Source organism: Malaclemys terrapin, chromosome 3, assembly GCF_027887155.1.
Source record: "Malaclemys terrapin pileata isolate rMalTer1 chromosome 3, rMalTer1.hap1, whole genome shotgun sequence".
NCBI classification, from domain to species: domain Eukaryota; kingdom Metazoa; phylum Chordata; order Testudines; family Emydidae; genus Malaclemys; species Malaclemys terrapin.
Window position 1 is genome coordinate 126,866,704 of NC_071507.1, and position 27,772 is coordinate 126,894,475.

Sequence of the window (27,772 nt, forward strand, 5' to 3'; positions counted from 1 at the left end):
TAGCCCCACTGATGTCAAAGCGTGTTTTTTGCCAGGATTTCACCCATGGTCTTTATTCCTTGACATTAGTTTATGTAAACCTCTATATCACACTTCTAATGTATATTCTCTTCATGCACTGATCACCATATGGCCACAGTGCCTTTCCTTCATTTCTGCCTTTTCTGTTCCCACTGCCAGTTTTTCTTGCCCTCTGGGAGTTATTCTCTGAACTTTGGATTGTTGATATAATTGCACACCTAAAAGAAAAGTCATTTTAATTGGGGGGAAAAAAGTGGTGTTCCCCTCCAGCCCATCAACAGTGCCTTGTTAGCTGTCTGGTTGATTAGTTATTAACAATCACTTTAACATAGGAACATAAGAATTGTCCAGCTAGCTTAGACCCATGATCCATCGAGTCCAGTACTGTCTCCAGAAGAGGTCTATGCCAGTTGCTTCAGAGAAAGGTTAAAGAAACCCTGCAGTAGGCAGCTATATATTTGAAGAATGTTTCTGTTCTCTGGCAAGCAGTGTACAGTTTTACCTGGAGGAAACTAATCCAGGACCTGAGGGAGAGAAGTGAAAGAAACAAAGGAAGGATAATTTAAATTCAATATATTTTTATTCTTTGTAAATACAATGAGTACAACTTTTTAACTTCACAAATCAGTTAATCCACTTTGTACAAGAAAAGTTTTACTCATTCTATGATAGTTCAAGTGCTGATTTTTCTCAGTGCTAGTTCCTAATAACAAATCAAAATTTGAAAAGTACAGCAGCTATCTTTAAGTGTTTTTTCTACATTTTTCGTAAGTATAGTCTTATATCAAATAAGCAGCTTATAACGTGTGTGTGTGTGTGTGTGTGTGTGTGTGAGAGAGAGAGATCAAAGCTTTAATTAGAACCCAAAGTTTTCTAAAAAGGCATTGGAGAGTCTTGGAGACTATTAGCATTGTATCAATTGACCATCTTTATTTCTTCATAATTAAGTTCTTTCCATTGTCTTTTGTAAGTTATTTCACCTTTCTGCACATCTCATTGACAAAGAGTTTGGCCACCATTGCCTTTGGTTTCAGCACTATGCCAATGGGACAGCGATCAGCTCACTGAATCAATCATCTCCATTTTATTTGGTTTTGCTGTTTTAGTCTTTCTTACTTGACTTGTATTCATTTTTCTTTTTTTGTGTGTGTGTAAAGCTCTTCTATCTTTGAGATGTTAACCAAACTGAAATTCTGATGATTTGCATCAGTTTACCAGTTCATTTTACAGGAAGGCCTGGCCTGTTTGAATCCAAAATGTAACTGCCAGCATAAGCTACTTTTAAAATCAGTTCTGAAGGCCACTTTATGATGTATTACAACAGAAGCAATGTTTCGGTAACCTGGTTTTAGATGTTATGAACATATTCGCCATATAAGCTACTTTTAAAACAGATCTGAAGGCCACCTCATGACGCATTATAACAGATGCAATGTTTAGTTACCCAATGTTCCAAATGAAAGAACTAAAGTACCTTCTTTTTATCTCAGATCTGCCAGCTAAATGATAGACTTGCACAGTCTTTCTTAAATATGACTGACAAATGAATTGCCACCACCCTGTAGAAAGAGAAGCAGCCAAATTCCATCCAATTCACTTTTTCTGTAGAGCAAAACACTCTCTCCATGCTCTAAATCACTCTGTTCAAGGCAGCAAAATCATATCTAATGGGACTTTTTTTAAATTTCTCAATCAATTTAAAAGTTAAACATTCCCAGGCTTATGCTTCCTGTAGATTTTGTTAGTTGAGGCTTATTCTCCATAGATAAAAGTTCTTATCAAACTGTCCATCCTGATTGTTTATTTTTAAGGTGGTTTATATATCACTGGATTTGTACATATCTGAAAGCAGTCTTGTAATTGGCACATTCCCAATGGTCTTTTTGAAAAACACTTCTTCTATTGTAGATGGACTAATTGAACGTAAAGCTGGCAAAAGCAATAAGAGCTTTCCAAAACGGCAGGGTTGTGTGGGGTACCTAGAATACAAAATTACAAAGAATGTTACTGAGGTGTAGTATGTTTCTCCAAACAGCAAAATCACTTACCTTAATGAGCAACAAATCAAAATTAAACAAATTGTAGGGTTTGGTTCTGGCTGGGTGAAATCCTACTTGCCTTCTCATAAAAGAAGACCTGTTGTCTTGAATGGGAATGCTGACTTGAGTGAGGTAAGCAGGCTTTGGGCCAATGTTTCCACATTTTGTTGTCTGGCCATTTTGTTTGATCTCTCAGATGAATAACTTATAGAAGGCCAAACTCTGCCCTGACTTACACCTCAAACAATAACCTTGAATTGGGTGTAACTCAAAGAATTTGGCCCAGGTTAAATAAACTGGGTTTATTAGATTGGAAATTCAATCTACCCAGTATGCTGCAGATGTTTGAGTGCAGTCACTTTTAATTGACATTTTGAATACAAAATTCTGAGTGAGAAGGGACATTTCATTCCCCCTGAAAATATACATCTATAAAAGGCTATTTTCCATCCTGGTTAGCCACAGAATTCTTCCCAACTTTTAAAGATAAAACAATATGGGCCTGATTCTGATCTTGCTGGTGCTGATTTTTCACCAATGTAACGCTGCTGACTTTGGAGGCATTACTCTGGATTTTGCACTGCTGTAAGTAAAAGGAGAATCAGGCCCACTATCAAACATTTGGAGCCCGATTCTCCAATCGTCTATCACTTTCATTAATGTAAATCAGGAGTCACCTCATTGAAATCAAAGGACTTGCACTAGGGTAAGACTAGAATGAGAGCAGAATCAGGCCTCTTTCTTCACATGATGTCACATAATAAAAATACAGGATGAAATCCTGACTCTGTTGAAGTCAACGGAGTTTTCTCATTGACTTCAATAGGGCTAGGCTTTCACCTACAAAATTTCCAACACTCTTATGAGAATATATCAACATTCAATGGAAACTTCTAAGACATTCCAAGGCTATTGCATAGACAAAAGAAAATAAATCTCCTCATATGATGGGTCCTAGCTCCATCAAACATGACCAACAATATGTTTTGCATGTCCACCTTTCCAGAAAAGTGGCATAGACTTTGATATGCCTAAAACTGTGGGGAAGAGGGAGAATTATGCTAGTCCTAATTGCTGCCTTTATTTAGACTGCAAGATTTATTTACAGTGTATAGTCATTCACTGCTCTTTACCCTTGTGGTGCAGAACTCAGCGTTCCACTCCTGCACAAATACCCATGGAAAAGTACTATCTATCTAGTCTGTAGTACATATTGCTTTGGCATCTATGCTGACAGGCAGCCTCTCTATATTGTTCCACTGTTCTGTGCCTTTTTGTTCACCTCAGAAACATGGATCACTCTGGAACCGTGAGACTAGATTCCCAGTTCATGCCTGTTCTCACAACCCATTTGTTTGTTCTCACAAGGCCATATTCTCCTTTCACACCAGTATAAATCACTGATGTAAATAGTTATACTGGGGTAAAACTGGTGTAAGTTAGGACTTCCAGAGCATTTACCAGTGGGAAAGCTGAGTTTGGAAAGAGGACCATGCCATGTAAAGCACCTGCTTCCTGGCTTTTTCTCCCACTGGCTGGTCATGTAACCCTATCTCCCACTGAGCTCCAATGGCACACTATTCATGTGAAGGGGCTTCAATAGGGGTGGGGAGAGCATGCCACACAGCTGCTGCTTTTTCCTTTTTAGTATGTACTGGACGGAACTGGCTGGTATTTTTCTGTTTGCTCACATCTGCAGTGAAGGATTCTATCTATAGTCTAAACAAAGTACGTCAAAGATTTCTGCCAGTGAGCATCATTGTTTTTAAGAGTAGGCAATTTTTTTAATAAGTCCTTAGATTTGCAAAATACATGCAGTTGGTGGTGGAACTTCAGTATAGGTTATAGCTAGGCTTGGCAGAATTCATTTTCCCCCCTACAATTTCAATTGATTATATTAATGTTTATTTGTAAGCATTTTTTATTTTTATATATTTAAATTTTTACTGTTGCATGAAATTACGGGAGCTGGGGTCAACATACAAAGTAAACATCCCTAAGTCAAACTTTGATAAGTTCTCAAGCAGCATTGTTCTTACTTTGTCTATCTGTAAATGTTGGTTATCAATGGAAATATTTTTTCATTGGTTTGTGTGTACAGTGAAATGGATATTTATCGATTTAAAAACCTAATCCTTTCAAGGCTAGTTATAGCAGTACTTGGTGGTGATGGGGGGGATTTCCCTAGGAGTACATTGCCATCTGGATTCACATGTGTAACTCTGAGGATGTAATTCGGTGATCTACTGGAGATTTTATTTTATTCTATATAGGTTCTTATACCATGCTCATCACCATAGTATTTGTGTGTGTTAAGCAATATGACTAATGTCTGTCATGGTATGTGTGTTTGTTCTCTCATCTTCTTACTGAGGAGAAGTATGTGCAATGGAGGATTTTGTTTTGGATTTTATTTTTAAATGATACATAACATACACACACAGACATGTTGCTATGTGTTTGTTGGAGAAGGCAAGGTCAAAGAAATGTGCCTAGCACATGGAGCGGAAGGTGATGAGATTTGTGATGGCCCTTAGTTTTGGGGAGAGTTCATACCACAATCTTGGGTTGGCCCGTGAGAGAACCCTGTCTCCCACACAGACAGGCTTCACCCTTATTGTACAGAGTTCCATTGTGCCAGAGGAGAAAAGCTGTTAGTGGAAGTTGTTGCCTATAAAATGAGTTAGGTCAAGAAATAAATAGAAATTAGGCTTTGGCTTTAATTAGGCTAAGTATAGAGGAGTATGGGAAATTGAGTTTGTTAGTGTCAGTAAAAGTTGGAGACAGTAAGATGGGAAAATTGAAGTTAGCAAGGACATGACCCAGGGTTATATTGTGCTATGTTTTGGTTAGAACTGGTTTTGGAATGGTTTTTAATTAGCATTTTTGAGAAATAGGAATGTTTTACTAAAATGCTATGAACACTGATAGCATGGAAAGAACATTGGAGCAAATGTTAACTTAAATAATGTATAATGTGAAGAGCCAATGTAGAGGTGGAGGAAATGTGACTATGGTAATGGATAGGTTTAATGTTAATTAGTATTATCATGGGTTATCTAAGGAGTAGCCTTTTAAATTGGATGGAGCTCCAGTTAACACCAAAAGGGTACTATTAGGTTATAAGATTATAAGGCTGTACTTTATCTGGTTGTCAGTGGACTGATCGGCTATTGATACACCATTCCATCTTTGAATTTGAGTACAATTGTAGTACTGTGTAAATGGTAATTGTATGCCTGTTTGCTTAACTAATCATTTTTCTCTTTAAAAAAGTTTGTTTCTATAATTCAAAGTGTCATCTACTAAATTAAATTGTCTGTAAGTGACCTTGAGACTTGAACCTGAAAACTAAGTCTGGTTTATTATATTCTTAGCTTTAGCGATTTAACATTAATTGACCACGTTTAAAATTCAAGGTTACAAAAGTGGGAGGAGGCCCAGGTTGACAGCAGTGAGTCTAAGCGTTGCCCCTTTTCAGAATACTCGTTTAAGAAGAGGCAGTTTGGTGATATTGAGGGAAGTACATCTAATCTATGACACAAGACAGAATCCGGCTAAAAAGTTCAATTAATATTTCAAGCTGACATTTTGGAAGGGATAGATGAGGGTAGATGACAAAAAAGAATGGGTAAATGGAAATGCACAGACTGGAGGTTAGACCTTTTTTTCTTTTTGGTGCACCACCATGTCCACGATGGAACCCTGAGGATTCCCCCTTCTCCCCTACCCTTGTGCCTCTACTCAAATTCCCCCTGCTCCAGGCCTTGCATTACAGCCAATTTATTTCTAGCTAAGGACTGGACAACACGCCTTTCAGAGCTCATCACCATAGCTCCTGAAATGACTGGAGGAGTCACTATTGAATGAGACGCAAAGCACACCCTTCCTCTCTGTCTCCTTTCCTCCCCACCCAATTGCCTAGTGAGTTGCTTTGGCAGTAGTCCTCCTAGCCCTTGTGATCCAAGGCTGGAGGATAGTTTTAAAAAGTGTTCAAAGCATGGTGCTCTAAACTGTGGTCACATTAAGACAACTGCTCACATAGTGAGAATAACAGTGGTTTTCTACATAGTACATTTCACACATTCCCAGTTTTACTGTTGTTAGTTTCACAAGGTGGTGACTACAGCTTTTATAGTTGGTATAAAGGTTTCTGTATCTCATACGTTTTATACTGAACAAGACTGAAATGTGGTTTTCCATATAAACTATTATTCTCATCATTCTGGTTAAGATGGCACTGAGCTAGGAGTCACAAGATCTGGGTTTTTCTATTTCCAGCTCTCCCATGACTCTCACTACGGTCTTGGACAAGTCACTGCCTCCGTTTCCTTATCTGAAAAATGGGAATAATACAATAAAAGATTTTGAGATTCTAAAATTTAAAGCACTGTATGTGATGTTTGTTACTGTATTAAATAATAACAACAAAAGACATGCAAAATCTCCTGTTTTCTGAATGTATTATGTTCCTTTTCAGGTATCACATACCACAAAAAACTCCCTCTTTTTCATTTTCCCACTTATTTGAATACATTCCATGTTCCCCACTCCGTTTGGATAACCCAAGTTCTACTATACACATACAGTCACTGTGAAGATGGTATGAAATCCTGGCTCCACTGAACTCAATGGACGTTTTGCCATTGACCTCACTGAGGTCAGGATTTCACCCAGAGTGTTTGGAAAAAAGTATTAAAAGAAAATATTGATCACCTGGTGTGGATGTAACTGTTCAGAGTGAGCTGAGCTTCATCTTGAAGAGCTGCAATGGCGGCAGCGTTTCGAAAACTTCTCAGTTCAGAACCACTGTGTGTAGGTACTGGAAAGCAGATCAGTAACTAGTCAGGTGGACTCTTAAGAAGGTCAAAATATTTAAGATTTAATGTAAAAATAAAGATGCATTTTTAAACATTTATATCAGAATTCAACAGCAGAAAACCAATTAGCTGATGTTATCACATCTGTTTTAAAATGACAGTGTAGACTTCGAAGTGGCTAACCAGCAAAATGGCTAGTTATCGAAAAACAAGAGATTATTTCTGCTTACCAGCTTTAAAAGTGACAATGCATTTGAGACAGGCAAATTCAGTAGCATCTAGCCGAAGTTGTCTAAATCTAGCCACAACCTCCTGTAAAGCTTGTATTTCTGAAATAATTTTATTCAGCTTCTGAGAATCTGTATTGTCACCATTCATGCCTAGAATAGAAACATGAAAAAAATACTCTATTAAGGCATTTGTCTTAATGTATATCGATTTCTGACAAAATCCTCTGTATCAATATCTATTCAATTGTCACTCTTAGATATCCGATTCCATGTAAACGGACCATATTGTATGAAAGTTAATATAAAATCTTCTCTTGGATGATAACAAACACAGTAATTTGCATTTAAATGACAATGCAAGCAGTCATGAATACAACAAAACAACATTATTTGCATTTAAATATAGATTTATAAATGACAGGTATGCTCTATTGTTCAGCGGGAATTTGTTATTCTTTACATGTTGTTCTTTTTTCAGTAATGTATTTTTATGGTAATTTCTATAACAAAGTCATTAAATTGTGCAATTCTTACCAGATACAGCCAGTAGAGTGTTAGCATCAACTGGAATGGCCCATTGTGCTATTCCTAGAACAAACAGTTCTCTCCAAGCATCTTCCAAAAGCATCAGCTGCCATACAATAGACGTACAATATAACATGGTGTATAATTTATAGATTTATAAACATTTTCAATATGTAAATTTCTGTTATTTTAAAAACTGCTTTAAATGCCCGCCTTTGTATTTTCCCCTTTGAATATTTTAGCTCTTCCTTTATCTTTTTGATGAGGTGTATATGGATAAGAATATCCCTGGAAGAAATATTATTAGTATTAATTATTTGTATTACTGTAGAACCTAGAGTCCCCACTCACACTCATGACCCATTGTGCTAGGTGCTGTGCAAACATAAAGAGGGAGAGAGACAGTCCCTGCCCCAAAGAGCTTACACTCTTCATAAATATCTACTCATATTTTTCAAAAGCAGGCTTGCTCAATAAGCTCTCTCTTCTCCTCCTTTGTGTCAACAGACTTGTATTGAGAGCAGAATGGATGCTGGATAGTTCTTTTAATGATTTCTGTACTATTAAACTTTTTTACCCTGCAAACATGTGATTTGTGAAATGATTGGATTATTAGGTGGTGGCCTGAACTAACACCATTGGATAGAGTGTCCATTCAAAGCACTACTGCACAATGACAGGCATCCTCTTCTTTACATTTAATCCACTGTTGGTTAAACAATCTATGGTCGGTTAAAAGACAATATCTAGGTATATTAAAATCTTGTGTGTTCTCCTACTTTTGCTGAAAAGAGCCCTTGAAAGCTGAACACTGCAATCTGGTTACTTTAGAGTGAGGCCCAAATCCAAACTCTAGAATGTTACTGAACTTTGGGGAAGTTCGAATCTGGGTCCAAACATCTTGGATCGTCCCTCTTCATCAAGGGACAACCCCAACTCCACAGCCAAACACCTGTGGAGGTTGGAGCCCCTCTGATTTGGATCCAGATATTGCAGCCAGTGCTATTGTTTGCTCTCCATAATCTTTCCATCCTAATTTGTTTTTGTAGATTTTTTTTTCCTTGCAAGGGCTGAGTAGCGGACTCTGTGCCCAATTCACTTTTTCATTTGCACGGAGGCAATCCCATTGATTTAAGTACAAATACACTGGTAGGCATAAGAGGAAAATTAGGCTCTTTAGGATTTACAGTGGCAAAGCCAGCAAAGAATAATTTATGTTTAAGTGCACATAGGATATTTTGGCTTAGCCCACCTCCTTTGCATGGACATGGAGGTTCCTATATTCAGCTGAATCTCATCAGTTCCATGGCATGGTTTGAGGGGCACACCACAGAGTACACACAGTTGGGACTTGATGCCTCTTTGTGGTCCACAACAAGGTGGAGGTGGTGGAGGTGACTGTGTGAGCAGAGCAGGAGTAGGCTCAGGAAGGATTGTCTGGTGGCTCTATAATTATGATGATACATTCCCCAAAACCCCTACAAAGAAAGGAGGCATCACACAAGGGCCTGTGGCTGCTACTGTCACCCTAAGACTTCAGTAGCAGTTGCAAAGAAGTTTCACTGGTGTTATGCAGTTGGCAGGAAAAGAGAAGGGATTCCATCCTCAAGCCTCAGGATAACACACGCTTAGACTTATAGTGTTGGTCAAAGATTTTGCTGAGAAAACACTACATGGATTTTGGAAATATAGGGTATACCAGGAAGAACACATTTTGGAACTATTGAGTATAGTGATGTCCCTTTATAAAATAGAAAAAATAGAATCCTTTCAATAGAATTTTGTTTTTCTTACACATCTGAATTTTAAGAGATGCATTTCAGTTGACTGAAATCATCCAACAATTGGAAATTTCTTATCTAAGGTCTAATGTTTAATACCCAGTGTTTTAAGCCGTATTGTTTTAATTAGATTCAGAGAGAGCTCTCCCAGAGTCAAAAGTCATTACAGCGCTACTAGAGAGATGAGGTGGGTGAGCAGTGCTTAATTTGTACTGAAAGAGATGCTGGGGCTCAAGCAATTTTTTTACATTCATAACTGATGCAGCAAGCCTAGAGGTGCTAGGGCTATGACCTGCCAAGCCTAGAGGTGCCAGGGCTCAGCTCTGGCACAAATGAAGCACTGTGGATGAGGTAATACCTTTTAGGTCCAGTAAAAGATATTACTTCACCCACTTTGTCTCTTTAATATCCTGGGACCAACATGGCTACAACACCACTGCATTCCAGAACTATGACCATCATGACATCACAGTTATCTTTCTGTACCATCTACTTAGACTTTGCAGAGCTTTTATTCAACTCTAATAAAGAAATTGTGACTGAAATGTAAATGTATGTCTCTGCACATATGGGTTTTAATTAATTGCATTGGCTTTTATAGTAACAGAAACTGCCCAGCGATATGAAATTATCTGAAGTACCATACCCATCTCAGGTTTCTGGTGAGAGAAACAGAACTTACATTTCACTGAACACTGAAGCCTACTAACCAGCCATTCCTTGTGCTTTATAAAGAACTGATATTTCATTTAGATATGCAGGTTTCTATGTGGTATAAATAAACTGATTCTTAGGCATTAATTGGCGTTTGTAAAACTTTTTGTCACTTGTTCATGCAGAAGGCAATGAATAATGGTTCCTAGATTTATATCAACAACATGCAGGTAAAGTCAGAAGATTTTAGAAATTAAAGGAACTTTCTCCTCCAACACCACTAAGGCTCTCCTCGTTCCTATGAATGTCTTTAAAGCCTCCAGTTGGAATAGCTCATGCTGACCTTAGTGAGGGTTTATAAATGGCCTTCATTCCTCAAAGAAATTAGAAAATCCCAGGTTTTCTACAGGACCTACTTCTGCTTCAGAATCAGGGACTATCTATAAGGATAACCTGTTATTGATTACTTGTGTTTTGTCAACAGACGGGGTTCCACATTTTTCAAGACAGAAAAGTGACACATAGTTGTAGAATTGTAATGTTTTAATTTTTCTAGAGGTACCCAAAACAAAAGCAGACCCTAGGAAAAGATTTTAGACACTTCAGCTAGATGTCAAAAGACATGCAGAGAAAATTCAGACATTTTTATCTGTGCCACTATCAAATTAAATTGAACACTAGTACTAGTGTAAGGATCTGATTCTCTAACAATGGAATAAGGCTATTAAAACGAGTTATTTCCTTTGAGATTCTCCTGAATGTGAGAGGAAGCTGAGGAATCATGCTAGAGAGAGGTTCAAACCATAGTTCCATATCTGAACCTCTCTGAAATTTGGATCCAGGTCTAAACTTTACAACTCAGACCCATCTTTACAACCTGGAGGGAAGAATGGTGAAGTTGATGTTGTTAGAACTTTAAAACAGATTCAATTGATGTTACAATTTGCTAACACTTGCCTTTTGTTTCAAATGTAAGCTACACTGCTGGCTCATTTAAGATGACAGGATAAACTGATTTCTGTGAGTTTAATGGGAAACGTTCAACAATATGAAATGTGCGTTAGCTATTTCTACTGTATTGATGGGCCTCTCTCTTGGAAGATGTTTCCTTCCTCCCACTCCCTTCACCCCATTCTTCCTGGAGGGCTCAACTCTTGGGGAATTTTTACATATTAGACCAAACTGAGCCCTGGCCTAGGTGGATGCAACTGCTGTTGATGTGAATAGTCCATGGCTGAATTTGGTGGTTGTGGCATTATGACAGAGATTGTTTTCTTTGAAATGGCAGTAGTTTTCAAAGCAAAAACCATTTTCCATTATGTCTGTGTAGTAAAGGACACTCTAGGTCTGATTCTGCAGCTCCTTCATAAGACTGATCCAGCTTCCCGATCCACAGAAGTAACTGATGAACTGGGCCCACTCCCATTATCTTCATGTCAGTTGTTCCCTGTTGACTGTTAAGCCTTTGGCTTATGCCAGCTCTGCCACCTCTCAAAGATCCCACTCATCCAATGGCCCTGAATGTATATACCTAAGGTGACCAGATGTCCTGATTTTTATATGGACAGTCCCAATATTTGGGACTTTATCTTATATAGTTGCCTATTACCCTCCACCCCCTAGCCTGATTTTTCACACTTGCTATCTGGTCACTCTATATATACCTGATTTGCTGGTGACAATACATAGAGGGAGGTGAATGAGGCGCCACATATCTAACCTCACAAAAGGGCTCTCAAAATCTGTGGCTAGCTCTAGAGAAGGGACCTTTCAGTTTCTCTAAGCAAATGTCTTTTTGTGCTACATGTGATAAGTATTTAGGTAGAAAACACTATTGTCATCCTAAAAATCTTTTTCTGCTCACAATATGCATTTGTTTATGTACTTACACTAACATACCACAGACTAATACAATTAGTTGTAATACAATTAGTATAATACAATTAGTTGTAATATTTAAGATATGACTTTTTTCTTTCTAGTTATTGTATTGCAAAATTAAACTCATTGATATCAAAATATTAGATACATTTTTGTGGTTGGGGCTTTGTGTAATTTTTTCCTTTTCTTATTGTCTGATTACTTTTCAGAACTAATGCATTATATTAAATTGATCAAGTCCATCAAAAATCAAGTCATTACAAAATTGCTTTAGTTACTATGGTTCACTCACAAATCACTTGAGGTAAAGGCAAGTTGTCACAGAGGAAAACAAGACAAATTAAGGATGGTTTTAATTAGGAGGGGGAAAAAGAGTAGGCTGAATTCTGCTCTGAGTCAGATCAGTGTAAATGTGGAATAACTTCACTGAAGTCAGTGTGACACAGAGAACCATTTGGCCAGTGTACACTAGTAGGATTACATGGTAAGAATGTTTACTGAGAATGCACTTTCATCCAGAGAGCTCAAAGCACTTTACAAAGGAGAATAAATACCAGTATACTCAGTTTGCAATTGGAGAAGCTGAGGCACACAGAGATTAAATGACTTGCAAAAGTTCAGAAAGAACGTGGAGGGAAGATCCAGGAATAGAACTTGGAGGTGAACTTTTAGCCCCATTTAAATCAGTGGGAGCTTTGCCATTGACTTCAGTGGGGCCAGGATTTCATCCCCGGTCTCCTGACTTCCAGCCCTGTGCTCTGCAACATGCTGCCTCTTGTAATATTTGTCTTATAGCAACATCTATTTCCTATCTGAGTTTCACTATAAAATATCCATTTCAGACTGATGAAAATTGCTGTTAAAACAATATATTATTTTAGAGGTAGGCTAGATAAAAAATTATGGGGATAATATTCCTTTGGGGGGTGAAAAATCTGATCTAGATCTGAATTTTGTGGACCATCTTTAATATTGTTGCGAGACTAAGGACAATTACTCATTGTATAAGTCTTACCTGATCTTGTAACGACAGAGTGGAAAAGGCTGGAACGCTCTTGGCCCATTTGATGCTCATAAAGAGAAGCCTGGCAGCAGATTCACAAACAGATTCAGTGGCCACTTCATAGAGGTACATAGGTGTACCATTGACTTCATGTGGATACTAATATAAAAAGTAAAACAAGGAAGAATAAAAAGTGACTAAGATAGCCATAGACTTTAAGGTGGGAAGGAACCACCAGATCATCTTTTCTGACCTCCTGTAGATCCCAGGCCACCACCCATGCACTAAACCCCGCAACTAACATGACACCAAAATATCACAGCCTCCAGAAGACTAGACTATTATGTGCCATGGGCAGAGAATAGGCGGGACTGAGATGCAGTAGTGCCTGAAGCCCCTGCAAGGGAGGGAAATGATTAAGTGAGATACTCCCAGATAATCCTGGCAAGTGACCCACAAGCACATGTTGCAGAGGAAGGTAACCCCTCCCCCTCCCAAGATCACTGCCAGTCTAACCACCTCAATTTATAAAAATTCCTTCCCAACCCAGCATATGGTGACCCATTAGACCCTGAGCATGTGAACAAGAACCAGCCCCTTGAGCATGTGAGCAAGAACTAGTCAGCCAAGAACCTGAGAGAGAGAATGCTCTTTGCCACCTCTGAGCCCTGATCCACCCCAGTCAATGTCCCATCTCCAGCCATAAGCATCTCTGATGCTTCAGAGGAAGGAGATAAAAACAAAAAATAAAATAAACTACAAAACTAAACCACCCAAACAAACAAACAGTATACATGGGGGCAAGGGCGAGGGAGAATCCTCTCTGCAGGTGGCTGGTTGAAACCCTGAAACATGAGGTTTCAGGAACATAAACAAAAACCAGGAGTGAGACCACTGGCTGCTAAGCCCTGCCCTCTTTATTCTTCACCTCAGATATGCCTGCACTTCACTAGTCATTCCTGTATATAGATAACTGATGCAATCCCATCCTGCACCCACTGAAATTAATAGCAAAACTTCCGTTGGCTTCTGTGGGCCCTTTATAAAGCAGGTTATTTGCTTTGCTATCCATGGGGATGAACGGGTTCATATAAGCATAGGATCACAGTATGGCAGATGTAAATTCTAACAATAGAAAAAAACTATTAAAAATGTAGCTTGATTCCTGGACCCTGTCTCATTACTTTATTCAGCGTTCTCTGCTCTCAGAGCAGATATATAGATAATAAATAAAATATTGATTCAAACATATATATATATATATTATTTTGTCACCCTTAATTCACACCCAAATTCAGCAGTCTATCCCTATTCCTCAGAGCACTTAAGCAGGTGCTTAGCCTTAGTCACATGCTTAAGTCCCATTGAGTTCAATTGGATTTAAACATGTGCTTAAGTGGTTTGCAGAAAGCACTGAGTAAAATGTATTTTCTTTCTAAATAATTTCTGGTTTAATATTTTTCAATTTACATTTACAAAATAGAAATATGATTTTTACAAGCAAGTTCACAGTGGGTTTCACCGAGCAATAGACCAGGTTGATTTACAACAATTTGTCTGTAATTTGTTACTCTAAATACAAATGTGCTTATGAATATTTTGGAAAGGAGAGCATGAAAATATTTGAGTTATCAATTTAAATAACTCATAGATAAGCCTCATCCACCAAGTTTATGACAGCAATTTCCTATGCTGCTTATTAGTGTCGAAGTCCAGAAATAAAAAGATAAATATACTAGATATTTGGATAGGCTGCGATAATTTGGTCAGTACATTACAGTGCATTGTGGGCTCAGTCATTACAGAGCTTGGGCCTTTTATTGTCCAGAAAGTCAATGATTCTCCAATCTTGGGTTATTTTAATAATACTGTGTCCATGATTGTAATATGTAGGTTGGCGGGTAGTCTGCAGGTGGCAGTGTCTATGAACTGTTCCACTGTATGTAGGTCTTTCTAGGGAATGCATATTTATACATATACTATAACAGCTCACAAATGGTGTGTGCTTATGTCTAAAATGCATTGGTGTGTATTTATCTCAATATAGCGAGAATGATTTTAACTTGCAGACAATCATTCTTTTACTCACCACCAAAATAGTTTTTTAAGTATTGAGGGGGCCAATCATAAATTTCTTATTCAAACAAAATTCTCCTTAAAATCAACAGGAGCATTTACACTTCATAGTAGCAGGTCCTGATTTGTATTCTACTATAGAAATGACTGGATCTCACACAAACACACCCTCTGAAGACACTTAACAACCCCAGCTCTAAAACAAGACTTGCCAACCCCTGATTTCAGGTCCTAATATTTTGGCCATAATCTCTGAACACTCTCGCAGTGCCCCTGATTAGAACACAGAAGGCAGCTCTGACCTTTGGAGTTGGTTGTGCCAGGCCTACCAACGTCTGCCGCTCGGGGGTAGTTGATACAGCAGCCAGCTCTAGGTTGTGGGGTTCCAGCTGCGTGACAGCCGTAAAGAAGGCCGGAGCAGGTAAAGCTGCTGAGGGAAAGTGAGGTGTAGCTCCATTCTCTTCCTTGTGTCCTCTGAAATACAGTGCGACTTGCTTCCTTATTGTGGATGTCCTTGGGCCTCTTTCGTGTTGCACAGCTGGGAATAAAGAGCTCATTGAGTGAATACATTACCCAGTTGTGGCCTGATCCCAAAGCCCATTTAAATCAATGGAAAGACTCCCATTAACTGCAAAGGGCTTTGGAACAGGGCCCCACTGACTTACTGTACTTCATTGTCCTTGGTTATTTAATGGTGCATGCAGAATTAAGTGCCTGATATTGCATACCATATCATTACTTTCAGTGCCTAATATTAGGTGGTTGGCTTTAAATGCAGCATGAACCTCCAGATTTTTTCCCCAAAACCAATGAAAATAGTTATCTGAAAGTTTGTCTGGATTTCATTTATAGGCATAGTAGCCATCTCTTCAGCATGACAATGTTATTCATTTAGTGGCAACATGCATTTTATAGCCCTGATTTTCTTTTCCTGCGACGTCTAGTTTAGGATTGCTGTGGGGTTCTTTGCGGGGTAGTGTGGTAACTAGTTACTGGGTCATATTATGTTGAGGAGCAAATCAGTAGGACGCTAAAGTCCTGTTTTATTAGGTCACGATATTGCACAACTTTGATTGTGCTATTCCCTAGGAAGTGTCTGAAATACAGGTTGAGTTTTGTAATCTGGACTCAGCGATGCATTAGCCTTGCTTAGATTTTGTTGCCTGGAGTTTTATGGGATAGCTCTAGTGAATCTGCAAGGAAATATTTGCCTGTCCCATCAGCAATAGGGTTGCCAATTTTGGTTGAATGTATTCCTGGAGCTTTCATCACATGACAGAATATTTAATTAAAGATTAATCTTTAATTCCTGGAGACTCCAGGGCCATCCTGGAGGGTTGGCAACCCTAGTCAGCAATGACAACACAATACTTTCCAGACTAATTCTGGCAGGCATTAGAACCAGGCCAATAGAAAACAAAAACAAAAAAAAAACACTAAAAATTAAACAAGTTTAATTCAGAATTATAATGGGAAATAGTCAAGACTCGATAAGAGTTTCAACCTAATGAGTCACATGGAGTGTTTGCCCGATTAAACTCTGTTGCTGGTCTCCATAGGATCAGAATCGGATTCAAGTTGAGATTTATGCCAATAACTGTGGCAAGTGCATCAGGAAATCTCTCTATCTCGGCATCTTCAATGTACAGCCACGTGCTAATAAAACAAGTGTGAAATCCTGACCCCATCGAGGTTAAGCGGAGCTTTGCCCAGGACTTCCCAGGAGCCAGGACTTCACTTTCCTTGTTTCGGACCGAAATGTGTTGAAAGGTTTATTGGGCACTAGAAGACAGTAGACGGTTGCACATGAGTATATTGAATGAATGCCAAGCCTGATTACTGCTGGTGGATTATCATTGAAAAAATCGTCATTGTTTCGGGCTACTGTTTCTTCCACAAAGACGATTTGTGGCTCATCATATTGTTTATTGTATAGGGAAATCTTACAGCTCACAGTTTGCTGACCTGTGCGAGGCCTCGCGGCTTCCAAGTGACGCACTTTAATTGATAGTTTAAGTGATTCTTAATTCTATTATTAATAGTTGCATCTCACAAAAGCTAAGGTGAAAGGCTAATTTTAACAGCATGGTTCTTAATTCTCAGGATAAATAAAGCAAGGGATTCCTGTCTGCACTGATGGGAGTGACAAAACTCCCATCGCCTTCAATAAGCCGAGGGTTTCACCCACTGCCTCCACTTCATTCAATTGTTATAGAACGACTTTTGGGGGGGTCTGATTGAGACGTTAAAACAAGGGACTGGATTGTGTCTAACCTGATCAACGCTTAGGGCTGTGGGATAACTGGGTCATTATTACTCGGAGTTCTATGACATTTCTGTTCCCTGCACAAAAATCCTGCAGCCCCTTACCAAACGTTGGATCTGGACATTATGGGTCAAATCCATCCCTGGCATAGCTCCGCTAACTCGAATGGATCCACGCCAAGGGCTGGATTTGGCTGAAATACATTAATTGGTGGTTTCATTGCACTTGTTTCACTGTTTTAGTTGCTTTTGTCATCAACGCAAACAATTTGCCCAGCACTGGCTTTGGGTCTATTGTACATAGTTGAATAACAGACGTTCCGATGGGAAGGAATCGGCTCCGAATTGGGTGCATGGGCGGGGCGGGGGCAGGAGGGCTAAAAGCAGTGGCGGTGTTGTTTTGGGGCGGGCGGGAAGCGTCGGGGCTGGGGCTGTGCGTGAATTGCTCCTGGGCAGGAAGGGGTCATTGAGCTGAGCCAGGCACGGTGGAAGGGAAGGGAGAATTTTGCCGACATGTGGAGGGCAGCTGGAAGGAAATACTACGGGCCGTGGGTTCCAGGCGCTTGCATTACGATGCGTTTTTTCCATACATGCGATGCATGGTTCATACTACTCAGCCAAAAGGAGAAGGGTAAAAGGATGTGCAAATACCATCTTTGTTCATGTTGACTTCCAAGCATTTCTTCAGTCGACACGCCCTGCATTGGTTCCTGTGTGTCTTATCCACGGGACAACCTCCCTAAAACAGAGAAACGCCTTTCGTTAAAAGATGGGCTTGCACAGGGCATGGGGTGGGGAACTGACAAGCGAACGGCGGGGCAGCTAAGAACCTGCTCGGTGATCACAGCATTAGGGAGTACTCCCCCCTCCCTTTAGCACGTGGTTTGTGCCCTTTCTGCTTGTGGTCCGCCTAGGAAGGATTTGTGAACGGAGGGATGTATGGTGCCAACGATTTTCCACGCGGAACATCAGCCCGAAATCAGTGGGGAGTTCTGCTTTTAAACCGATGCCACCATGTGGCCCTGTGTATTTACACTGCGTAACCTCCCCTGGGTCACCTATGTGCACGGTCCTTACTCAGGCGAAACTCCCAGCGACGCCAAATAGGAGTTTGGCCTGAGCAAGCAGCTCAGACGTGGGCCCTTGGTCAGCGCAGTCTGTAGTTGGAGAGGACAGGAGCAGCTCGGAGGCAGAATCGTTTGGGTTTGCAGGATCCCTTCGCTTCAGCGGTTGGGTTGTAGCCTGTGCAGTTACTTCTACAGAAACAGACAAATGAAGGGGAGACTATAGCGTGTGGCGAAGCGTCCTGGTGAGAAACGGAAGAAAGGGCTCGTTTGGCGGGTGTGAGTCCATGCTCTTGGAATCCGATCTAGTCACAAAGGGGAGACTATTTCGAGGGTTATACTGGTGTGTATGTAGGGTGTAACGAGGTGTAAGGCACCAAATCCTGTTGGCCTCATTCCTGGAAGCAGGTGAAATCAATAAAGCAGAATCTGGTCTCAGTCAGAGGGGAAAACCGGAGTCACTCCAAAGTGACTCCAAATGGAGTTACCAAGGATTTCCACCGGTGTAAGTAAGATTAGAATCTGGCCCAATGGGACTACTGGAGTGAGTAAGGCGAACAGGATTTGGCCCCTAACAAATGAGTGGGCAGGTGGTTATGGACAAATCTGTTTCAGCACCTTAGACAGCTCCCCACCCCTAGAGGCTCCAGCTGCGCCCCGGAATAACACAGCTCCCCAGGCCTGCAGGTGCAGCAGGAGCCCCTGTCCGAAGAGGAGTAGTATAGACTTAGTATAGACTTAGAGACATCCACAGTCCCAGAAAGTCACGTGCAGCCCTCGGCTCAGTAAGCCAGAAATATTCAGCCACAAAGTCAAACTTCAGCCGATACTGAGGTAGCGGACATGCAGACCTTAAGAAGATGGGACAAGACGGGGGTGGGTGGATTTTGTAAATAAATGTAAATGTTGGTGACAGATATCGGAATTCTAAAAAAAGAAACTGAACCAGACACACTCTGTGTGTGTGTGTGTCTGTCTGTCTGTCTCTGTCTGTTTTTATACTCTAGCATAGGCTATATTCATTTAGCCCCGGAGCCTCAGATAACTTGACTTACGCAAGCAAAAGCTAATGGTCCTTTTTTCAGTCTGCCCCTTATCCTCTGGTACTAACTCCTGACACCATGTGTGATTATACCGCCATACCCCTACGCGTCCGGTGCCCCGTGAGACATGACAATGAAGGAAAAACCCTTCTCAGAAAGGTGGGAGCCTGGTATAAATTGTTGCTGTTAATTGTTCAGAAACCATTTGGCTGTAACTCTGCAGTTCTGACTTGCGGTGTGAGCTGGAAACCAGTTCGCACCTGCGGAGACCCTGTAGAATTTACATTCCTCGTCGGTCAATGGAAACTCGCCTTTCACAGAAGTCAGGTTGCAAAGCGAAACTTATTCCGGACTCTTATGGGGGTCTCCAGCTCACACTGAAGTAAGATGCAAAATACCCACAGACTTCAGTTACTTAGGTTCTGGCCCAGATAGACGCTTTCTCTTCTCTAGCTCTTCAAAGTGCACTCAAACAAAAAAGCTTCCCACCTAAAACACCTTCCGAGACTATCCAATGAACAGAAGCAGAGGGCACCCAAGGCAATATTGATATGAGTAAGGATGATTGGTAGCTGCTTCGGAAAAATCGATTTACTCTCCCTGCACGGTTCCATTGTGTAGAAGTAGAAAGCTGATGCTGTCGGATCAATTTACTTCATTATTCTCTTTGCCATCCGCCTTTTGACTTGACAGCCTTTTCCCTTTTTACTGTTACATATTAGCCGATCTTTAAATGTGTGAGGGTGAGTGGAGGTGCCACAAGTTACACAGCACCCTTGTGCATGCGCTATATAATTGTATATTGATTCACTGCTGTCCTTCCTCGGGCATAGTTCACTGTGAAATCAGTGGGAATTCGCCTGGGACAGGACTGCAGGATCGTGTTTGTAAACACACACAGGAGACAAGGAGCACGGTGTAAAGTGAAAATTATTTTCCGCGGTGAGTGAACAGTTCAAATACTCGGAAAGGGGAAACCTCGATTCATTATTCTAGCGCTAATCCTTCAGGTATGATAGTAAATGCCGTCATATTATTTTCCACCACTCCTTATTCTATTTACAACACAGGCAATTAACCCTCTACTTGAATCTACAAGTTGCCTTTATTATAATATATTTGCAGCGTTGCTGTCGCCTTTTGGTCCCAGGATATTAGAGATCACAAGGTGGGTGAGGTCATATCTTTTATTGGGCCAACTTCTGTTGGTGAAAAAGACAAGCTTTTGAGCTCCACTGTTCTGAAGAAGAGCTATGCGGAGCTTGAAAGCCTGTCTCTTTCACTAACAGAAGTCGGTCCAATAAAAGATATTACTTCGCCTGCCTTGTCTCTTTTATTATAATAGGTATTTATTAGATAGTTGGTGGGAGCTGGAATTTTTACCGTACTAAGTTTCATAGTGACCTGGAAAAGAAACTCTAGCGAGAGAAGCTTGTTCAAAAAGTTTGTGCAAACGTCTTTTCCAGTGAGATGGGCGGGCGGAGGGGAGGGGGAGTTTTGTTTTCAAGAAATCTTCCCTGTAACTATGGTATTGGCTTGGCTTGAACTCATCAGCTCCTCCATTCACCCCTCTCCCTCCCTATAACTGCGCTTTTATTTTAATTAAGGGGGGTTAGCGGTAGGGGAGACAGAAATCAAAAGCTGGGGGGGGGGGCGTTGATTGTTCTCCGACTTGGTTATGTTTTAATAGCAAAGTTTATGTCAGAACATTGTCTTAAAATATTTGCGAGTCTCTGCCCTCTTTTCTGCTTCAATAAGCTCGGTAGGAGTACGCAGAGTGGGTCTGACCTGCACCGCCGTGTAGCGAGGACAAACAGAACCTGTAGCAAGAGAAGGCCACACCAGTGTATGTCACTGTCGTTAAGGTAAATTGGTTTATTGTTTGAATCTATTTTGTCTCTGTGCTGCTGAACAGAGTATTTATATACCTAGACACTTCCACATATGCGCACAACCAGAGAGTAATCTGAACACGTGGAGACTGGGGCATTGGCCCTGGAAAACTGCCCAACCTAATGCTAATATACATTGTGTTAATTGACACATTCTAATTTTTAACCCCTCTTGCTTTGAGAGGAAAGATCTGACGTCTGGAATCAGACTCTTGGTCCATGAAATCCGTTATCCTACCTCAATCCAATACCTAATGCTTCACAGACGGTTCGGTGGCCAGTATGTCTGGCGAAACTCCTCCACAATGCAGTGGATGGGGAAGGCATTTCTTCCTGATCACCGCAGGCGATCATTTTGTCCTGAAGCATGAGATTTGATTTTTGATTTGCTGTTTAAATCCCCCCAGGAAGTTGACTCCTATTTTATTATAATACGTGTCCGGAAGAAGCTTGCATTGAACGTACTGTTCAAATGTGACTATCCTTAAAATGTTTAGCAAACGTCCGGATCTGCTTAAATCTATCACAGACAAATCCTAGGCCCCCACCACCCCATTTCCAGAATGTATTAAGATGGCATCCAGTTGGCAGGAAGCATATTAGATTTGGATCCATATTTCGGCATGACAGAGGGGAACTCCGGAGCGACAGTACAATAAATAACTCTTTGGAAGTGGAAGGGGAATGAGCCGGTGCTGTCACTAGTACCTGATTTCCAGATTTGCAGACGTACGTCCTGTTCCTCCTGATGCTCCGTTTGAAAAATCCCGAGCATCCATCGCAAGCGTAAACCCCATAGTGCTTGCCGGAGCTGCGGTCCCCACACACTTTACAAGGGATGTCTAATATACGACCTGAAAAAGCAGAGGCAAAGGGGGGGGGGGGAGAGAGAGAGAGAGAGAGAGAGAGAGAGAACTAAGCAATCTGACCTCTGAAGGGATTAGCACCAGAGCTGCGATAAAAGCAAATAATGAAGTGATTTTATAGGCAACCTTCTTTTCCTTGAGCAAGTGTCAGTTTTCTACAATGAGAATTATTCATGCACCGCTACATTTATTTGAATCTTCTATAATCGCCAAGACCCATTTTTGGAACGAAAGATTACAGCAGCAGCAATAGCAAAAACCTTCCTGCTAGGAGAGAAAAGTTTTTGCTGGATCTGTAGTGCACTTCAAACAGGGGGGAAACTACGTTCTGGGTGTAGGGAGTGAAGAGAACCAAGTCACAAAAACAGTTTCCAGTTGGGTTTGTTCCCGCCATTAACTTGGATGTGTTTCCCATTACCCTAAAATTTAAGCAAAACTTTCTGCATTAACTGTGGGAAAGTACAGTTTATGTACTGCCATATCTATCTATCTATCTATCTATCTATCTATCACACAGTCTGAATTATGTTTACTTTTCAGCGACTTTTACTGTAATTGCAAATGCACTGAGTCATATAACATTTATAGAGATTATTAACCCCCATTTCAATGAATGCACCACAAAACCCCTACCAGCTCTTTTCTTTTCTTTTTGTTAGCATCCGTTCAAACAGTCTCCTTTCCCCACAGAAGTAACTCAAGCTAAAGGTGCAGCTCTCTCACAAAACCTGGGTATGAAAAACCTGGCCGATTTGGTTTATAGCAATTTGCTTTGCTTTGAATTAGCTCATAAGAATGTCTTAAGTGTGGTGGGGGGTTAGGGGTGGAAGAGGGATGGGGGAGGGGGTTGGGAGCTGGATTCAGAGAAGTCTCTTCTGCTCCCTAGAGAATTTAGGAGCCCGGGATGCTTTCAGACATGTTTATCCGGAGGCTCTAAAACAATGCCTCCTGGCAGACAATAGGGACATTAGATAAAGTGTTAACTTAATGATTTTCCCCATTGAAACTCGTTTGACTGCGTCCAATCAGCACAAGCTGCCAGCTTCTCCCCTAAATGAAACTCGACAGCTGCTATATACAACACGGCTAGAGGAATGGGGATTAGGTTAGGGACTGGGGAAGGGAGGGGGCTGAGGAGGGAGGGTAGAGGGGTTAAATAATAGAAAACTTTTACGCAATTAATAACAAGTCCAGCTAGGAGAGCCACTTCCCCCCCCCGCCCCCCCAATCTCTGCCCCTAAAGCCTGTAACGTAAATTGTGGCTCTGGATCTGCAGGTAGGAGGAGGGTTTGGGGACAAGGAATGATTTCTGGGATTGTGTAATTACAAGCCCTCCTTGCCACCTGCCTATTGGGTCACCAGTGACCCGTCAAAAAGAGTAGCATGGGAATTCGGATATCACACAATGCCAACAGGGGCGAGCACTCGACTCCCCCCACCCCCGTCAGCTTCAGCATCCACTGATAGACTTTTACACTTTTACACACACACACACACACATACACACACACACTGAAAAAAAGACAGTGAAATTATACATGCATCTGTGCCATCTCCTTGTATGTAATGTCACCGCCAAACTAAATGTAGAGTTCACAGGCACTTTGGAGTTTGATCTTAGCTATGCAAATCGCAGACTTTTTCCCCCTGGCTGGAGCTTGCAGATAAATCGTCGCTTCCCGCTCCAAATAAACCCGAATTTTGTTTTCAACCACAGCAAGGCAGTGAACCAGTGAAATTAAGGAGTGCGGTTATTCTCTTTTTTGAAAATAAATAATTCTTATCGGTAGCAGTATATGTATAATATTAGAGAGGGACTTTTATATAGTGTGAAAGGTAGTTTTACTATGGTGCGGTTTCTATTTTGTATTTTATTTCACCAGATCTAGAGATGATAAAATAATATTTTAAATTCTCTAGAGCTAGAGCTAATAAAATAATGCTAGATTCAGCATTTGCCGCTATAATTATAAAAAGAGGAGTGTGGTGATGCAAATTGCAGTCAGATGTATAGTAATTCATGTAAAATATAATTCTATCCGTCGATCTCCCCACCCCTCCATTCAAGACCTAACTAAACTTTCTTCTCCCAATCCCAACTGTGTCCGTCTCATCTGAGCACTTTTGCAATTATTCTGACTCTCCTCCGACTAATCAACATCTTTAGTGAGTGTGAGCCCCTCAGACTATTGTAGACGTGGCTGTTGTTATGAGAAAATTCTTAGGCCGAACAAATATGAAAGAAAGAAAAAAAAATAGCGAGCGAGAGAGAAATGTTAACCTGACACGGGGTCATGAGATAACTGATTCCCCCTGTTTAAAAGAGCTCCCATTTGACGAAGCAGAGCTTGGTCTCAGAAGCCCAACGTTAAGAAAATTGAATTTTGTTGATCTGGGCAACCGTTTTTTAACATCCCTCGACAGGGGGTCCTTTGCAGCTTTTTGTGTGTCATAATTGCTTAAAGATATATGGCAGCTTCGATTACTGTAATTACCATCAGAGGCTGTTGAAAGAAGTTAGTCTGGGTCTGAGGGACTGCGGGATGGGGTCTTGTTGCCACCCAGGCAGAGATCACGTTTGACATAACTATACACTCACTGGAGGGGAAGTGGAGCAAGATCCACACTGAAAACTCAGGCCAAGAAGAAAAGCCACCGAAAAAAAAAAAAAAAGCAACCTCGTGCCTGTAGCTCCCCAGGCTATTCTGTCACCACGGCCTGAGCCTGCCTTGGGTCTTCAGCCGCAGACCATAGTCCTTTAGTGGCTCCAGCAGGCGCTAACACTCATCATTTCGGGGACAGTTTGCAGATTTCTCTTTAGATCGCTCACTATCTCTCCCGATCTCTCTAAATTATAACTTCTCCCAAGAGACTCTTGGATAAAATCTTATAAATTAGACTAACTGGAAAAAAGTGCCAAGAAACCGCGTGGACTCCTGTCAAACCTTTAACCACATCAGTTACAATATTATGGTTGGTTTCCTGAAACCATGGGATGCCCTCCCCCACCCCCTTTCTTCTTTACTAACTACCACCATCGTGTGCGTATATAGAACAATCCATCCGTTCCCCCATGCAATGGTCCCGAGCTCCACGAAGCAAATCAAGGGCACAGAAATAGCCCTAGATTTAAATTAAAATGTAGTTTGCTTCCCTGCTCCCCAAAAGGGAACGAGGAAACGGAAAATCTGGCCCGATTTTGGGAAAGGAGCTGTTGGGGAGGGGTGCAGCTGGTAACAAATCTATTTCAAACGGCAATCGGTGCCGCCAGCTCTCGCGGGAGGAAAACTTAGTAAGTAACAAGCTTCCTTTGAATGGGCTCCAGGGAAAATCGTAGCCAGAAGTCAAAGCGCTATTGATTTCACGGTGTCAGAAATGAGAAAAGTAATGTGAAAAGCACAGAACGCTGGGGAAGCCGGTCCAGAACTAAGGTTCTAGATGCGTTGGGTTTTCTCTCCCCAAAAATATTTTCTCTCCCTTCAAACATATTTAAGGACACTGGGCTTTTTTCCTGCATCCCTCCCCCCGTTTTATTTTATCCTTATCTTTAAACAAATATGACAGGAAACTATTTAATTTGCTGCTTTCGCTCCCTCATCCTTTGCTACACAGTTCCCCATGGATGTGGACTTCAGCACGAGTTTTGGGTGCGCCAGAAATGCAAGATCAAGTCCTTACATCTTCATTTTTTTTTTTGCTTCGGCTTTTGTTAGTGACAAATCAAGTTCCTTAGGGAGAAAAAAAGCCTTAATGCATCCGTAGGAAAATACTTAACGCAACTCTCTGTACATAGATAGAAATCAACTTCACCCGCTCGCTTTTCCAAAAGAAACCCCTAAATTCAAGACAGTATTAATTGAAGCAACAACGGCAAAACTCCGAACAAGAATGGCCAGGCAACTAGCAAAAACAGCGGCTTCTCCCTGGATGGATTCAAACCTCCAAGGGACAAAGGAGGATTAGGGGGCAAAATAATAGAGGCTAGAGGCAAAGATAACCATCATGTGTGAGTTAGTAGTACATGCAGGAGTGTGAAGGTAGCAGTTATGTACATATTGTCACAAACTCACGTGTACACTCACTTTTCAGACTCCTGTTTAAATTGCACGACACCACCCTGATCCTGCTCTACACAGTGCTATTAAATAGCAAGGAATATAAATGTCCAGTCAGTCACTTGTCATACATTAAATTGGATTGCGTATTTTTTTCTTTTGTTACTGATTTCATCCATATTATAAACTCCAAAAGTGCCAGTTGGGATTAGACCGATTGAGCCGCTCTTCGCAAGAGCGGTTAGTCATACTTTAAATTCCCCAGTTATGAGGTACACGGATTTAGGATTAAGGAAAATGTGACTTTTAAGTTGTTTCTGCTTTCCTCTTTGCAGGATTATTTGGTATGACTGGAAATGGTGTGCAAAGTATTGCATTTAAATCCTCTTTCAACAGAGTTGCTTTTGCGATTCGGTGTAATTTAATGATCTGAGTTTTAAACCCTTTTTTAAAATAAAAATATTGTCCTGCAGAAAAAGGTTGAGTGAATCCCATGAGAGAAGCAGCACGTTTCAGCTCTTTAATGCTGTTTTAAAACCAAACACTCCCCACCCACAAAATCACGCAGACCTCCACACAAATGCTCACCTCCAGGTGGAATACAACTAACTCGCTGCACGTATAACTGCATTTCAGACATGCTCGACATCAAAAGTGGAGCAAGATTTCATTAGAGAGCTGTACGATCAAAACAAGCTGTTGGAAATGACAAACCCAGCATTTTGCAAGAACTTGTCCCAATCTCCCCAAATTCCATCTGGGGCCTGACTGTGTATTAACTGCCGCTACAGATGGAAATATAACATGCTTTTGCAAAACACCCAGGCTGGGCCAGTTCTTCTAAAGGCGGTTAGAAACCTGCACCACATATTACCCACTTGTTGATCCTGCCGGCTTGCTCATGCTTGAATCCCTTTGGAAATCGCTAACTCTGGCTAAAGTCTTGCTGCTTTGGGGAGATTTCTAGTCTCCCCTTCCTTGTTTTTCTCTCTCAGTGACAGGTGTTTCCCAAGCAGTCAGAAGTCCTTGCCCGTTGGGAATCGACACATCCTCGCGTCTCTTCCTAGCTCTGGCAGCTTCTTGGGAAGGTTTCTTGAGACAGAGACAAGTTTGCTGCGGTTTGTTGTTCCTGCAAGAAAATCCTTCCCGGAGCCGAGGAGAACCCAAAGGGTTTAGACGGGGGCTCGCTATTATTGTCCTAGAAAAAAATAATACCAGCAGCAATTAAAGGAGAAGGTAGGATGTGTGAGTTGGATTCTGTGCTGAGTGCCTCAGTGCAGCTAGGAGAGATCAGAGCCTGGAAAATAATAGAAGGGTGCGGGGGGGAAAGCGTCAGAGGAGGCTGTCTCTGGCTCTCACAAAGTGAATGGTACAAAAAGGGAAAGGTTTCCAGAAGTTCATTACACTGGATGACTTTGTGCTTTGAGCTCCAGGCTGAAGCCCCTGTAATATCCCCCGAGAAGCTCTGACAGGCAGCAGTAGGGAGGGGAATAGGACGCCCCTTGCCCACTTAGCTTCTCTTTGCTCCCCCCCTCCAACTCCTGGAGGGCTGTGACG

At 41.1% G+C, this 27,772-nt stretch overlaps 1 protein-coding gene across 1 annotated transcript; it reads right to left on the reverse strand.

Annotated features, from left to right (window-relative positions):
- Positions 1–455: 455 nt before the first annotated feature.
- On the reverse strand, positions 456–27,490 carry NR2E1 (nuclear receptor subfamily 2 group E member 1). Its single transcript, XM_054021431.1, has 9 exons — positions 27,094–27,490; positions 22,003–22,148; positions 17,947–18,034; positions 15,333–15,568; positions 12,967–13,113; positions 7,645–7,741; positions 7,111–7,260; positions 6,777–6,882; positions 456–2,000 (listed from the first exon to the last, which is right to left on the reverse strand). The coding sequence occupies exons 1-9, from the start codon at positions 27,116–27,118 to the stop codon at positions 1,838–1,840; spliced, it is 1,158 nt and encodes a 385-aa protein (XP_053877406.1). The 5' UTR covers positions 27,119–27,490; the 3' UTR covers positions 456–1,837.
- Between the last annotated feature and the right edge of the window lie 282 nt (positions 27,491–27,772).

What these genes read in the sequence shown, in the direction of transcription:
- NR2E1 (XM_054021431.1), bottom strand. Translation starts at nt 27,118, where the DNA reads ATGAGCAAGCCGGCAGGATCAACAA. An exon ending in TGGCACAACCAACTCCAAAG is followed by an intron (nt 13,114 to 15,332) that starts GTCAGAGCTGCC and finishes TTTTTATATTAG; the next exon opens with TATCCACATGAAGTCAATGG. An exon ending in CACTCTACTGGCTGTATCTG is followed by an intron (nt 7,261 to 7,644) that starts GTAAGAATTGCA and finishes TTTCTATTCTAG; the next exon opens with GCATGAATGGTGACAATACA.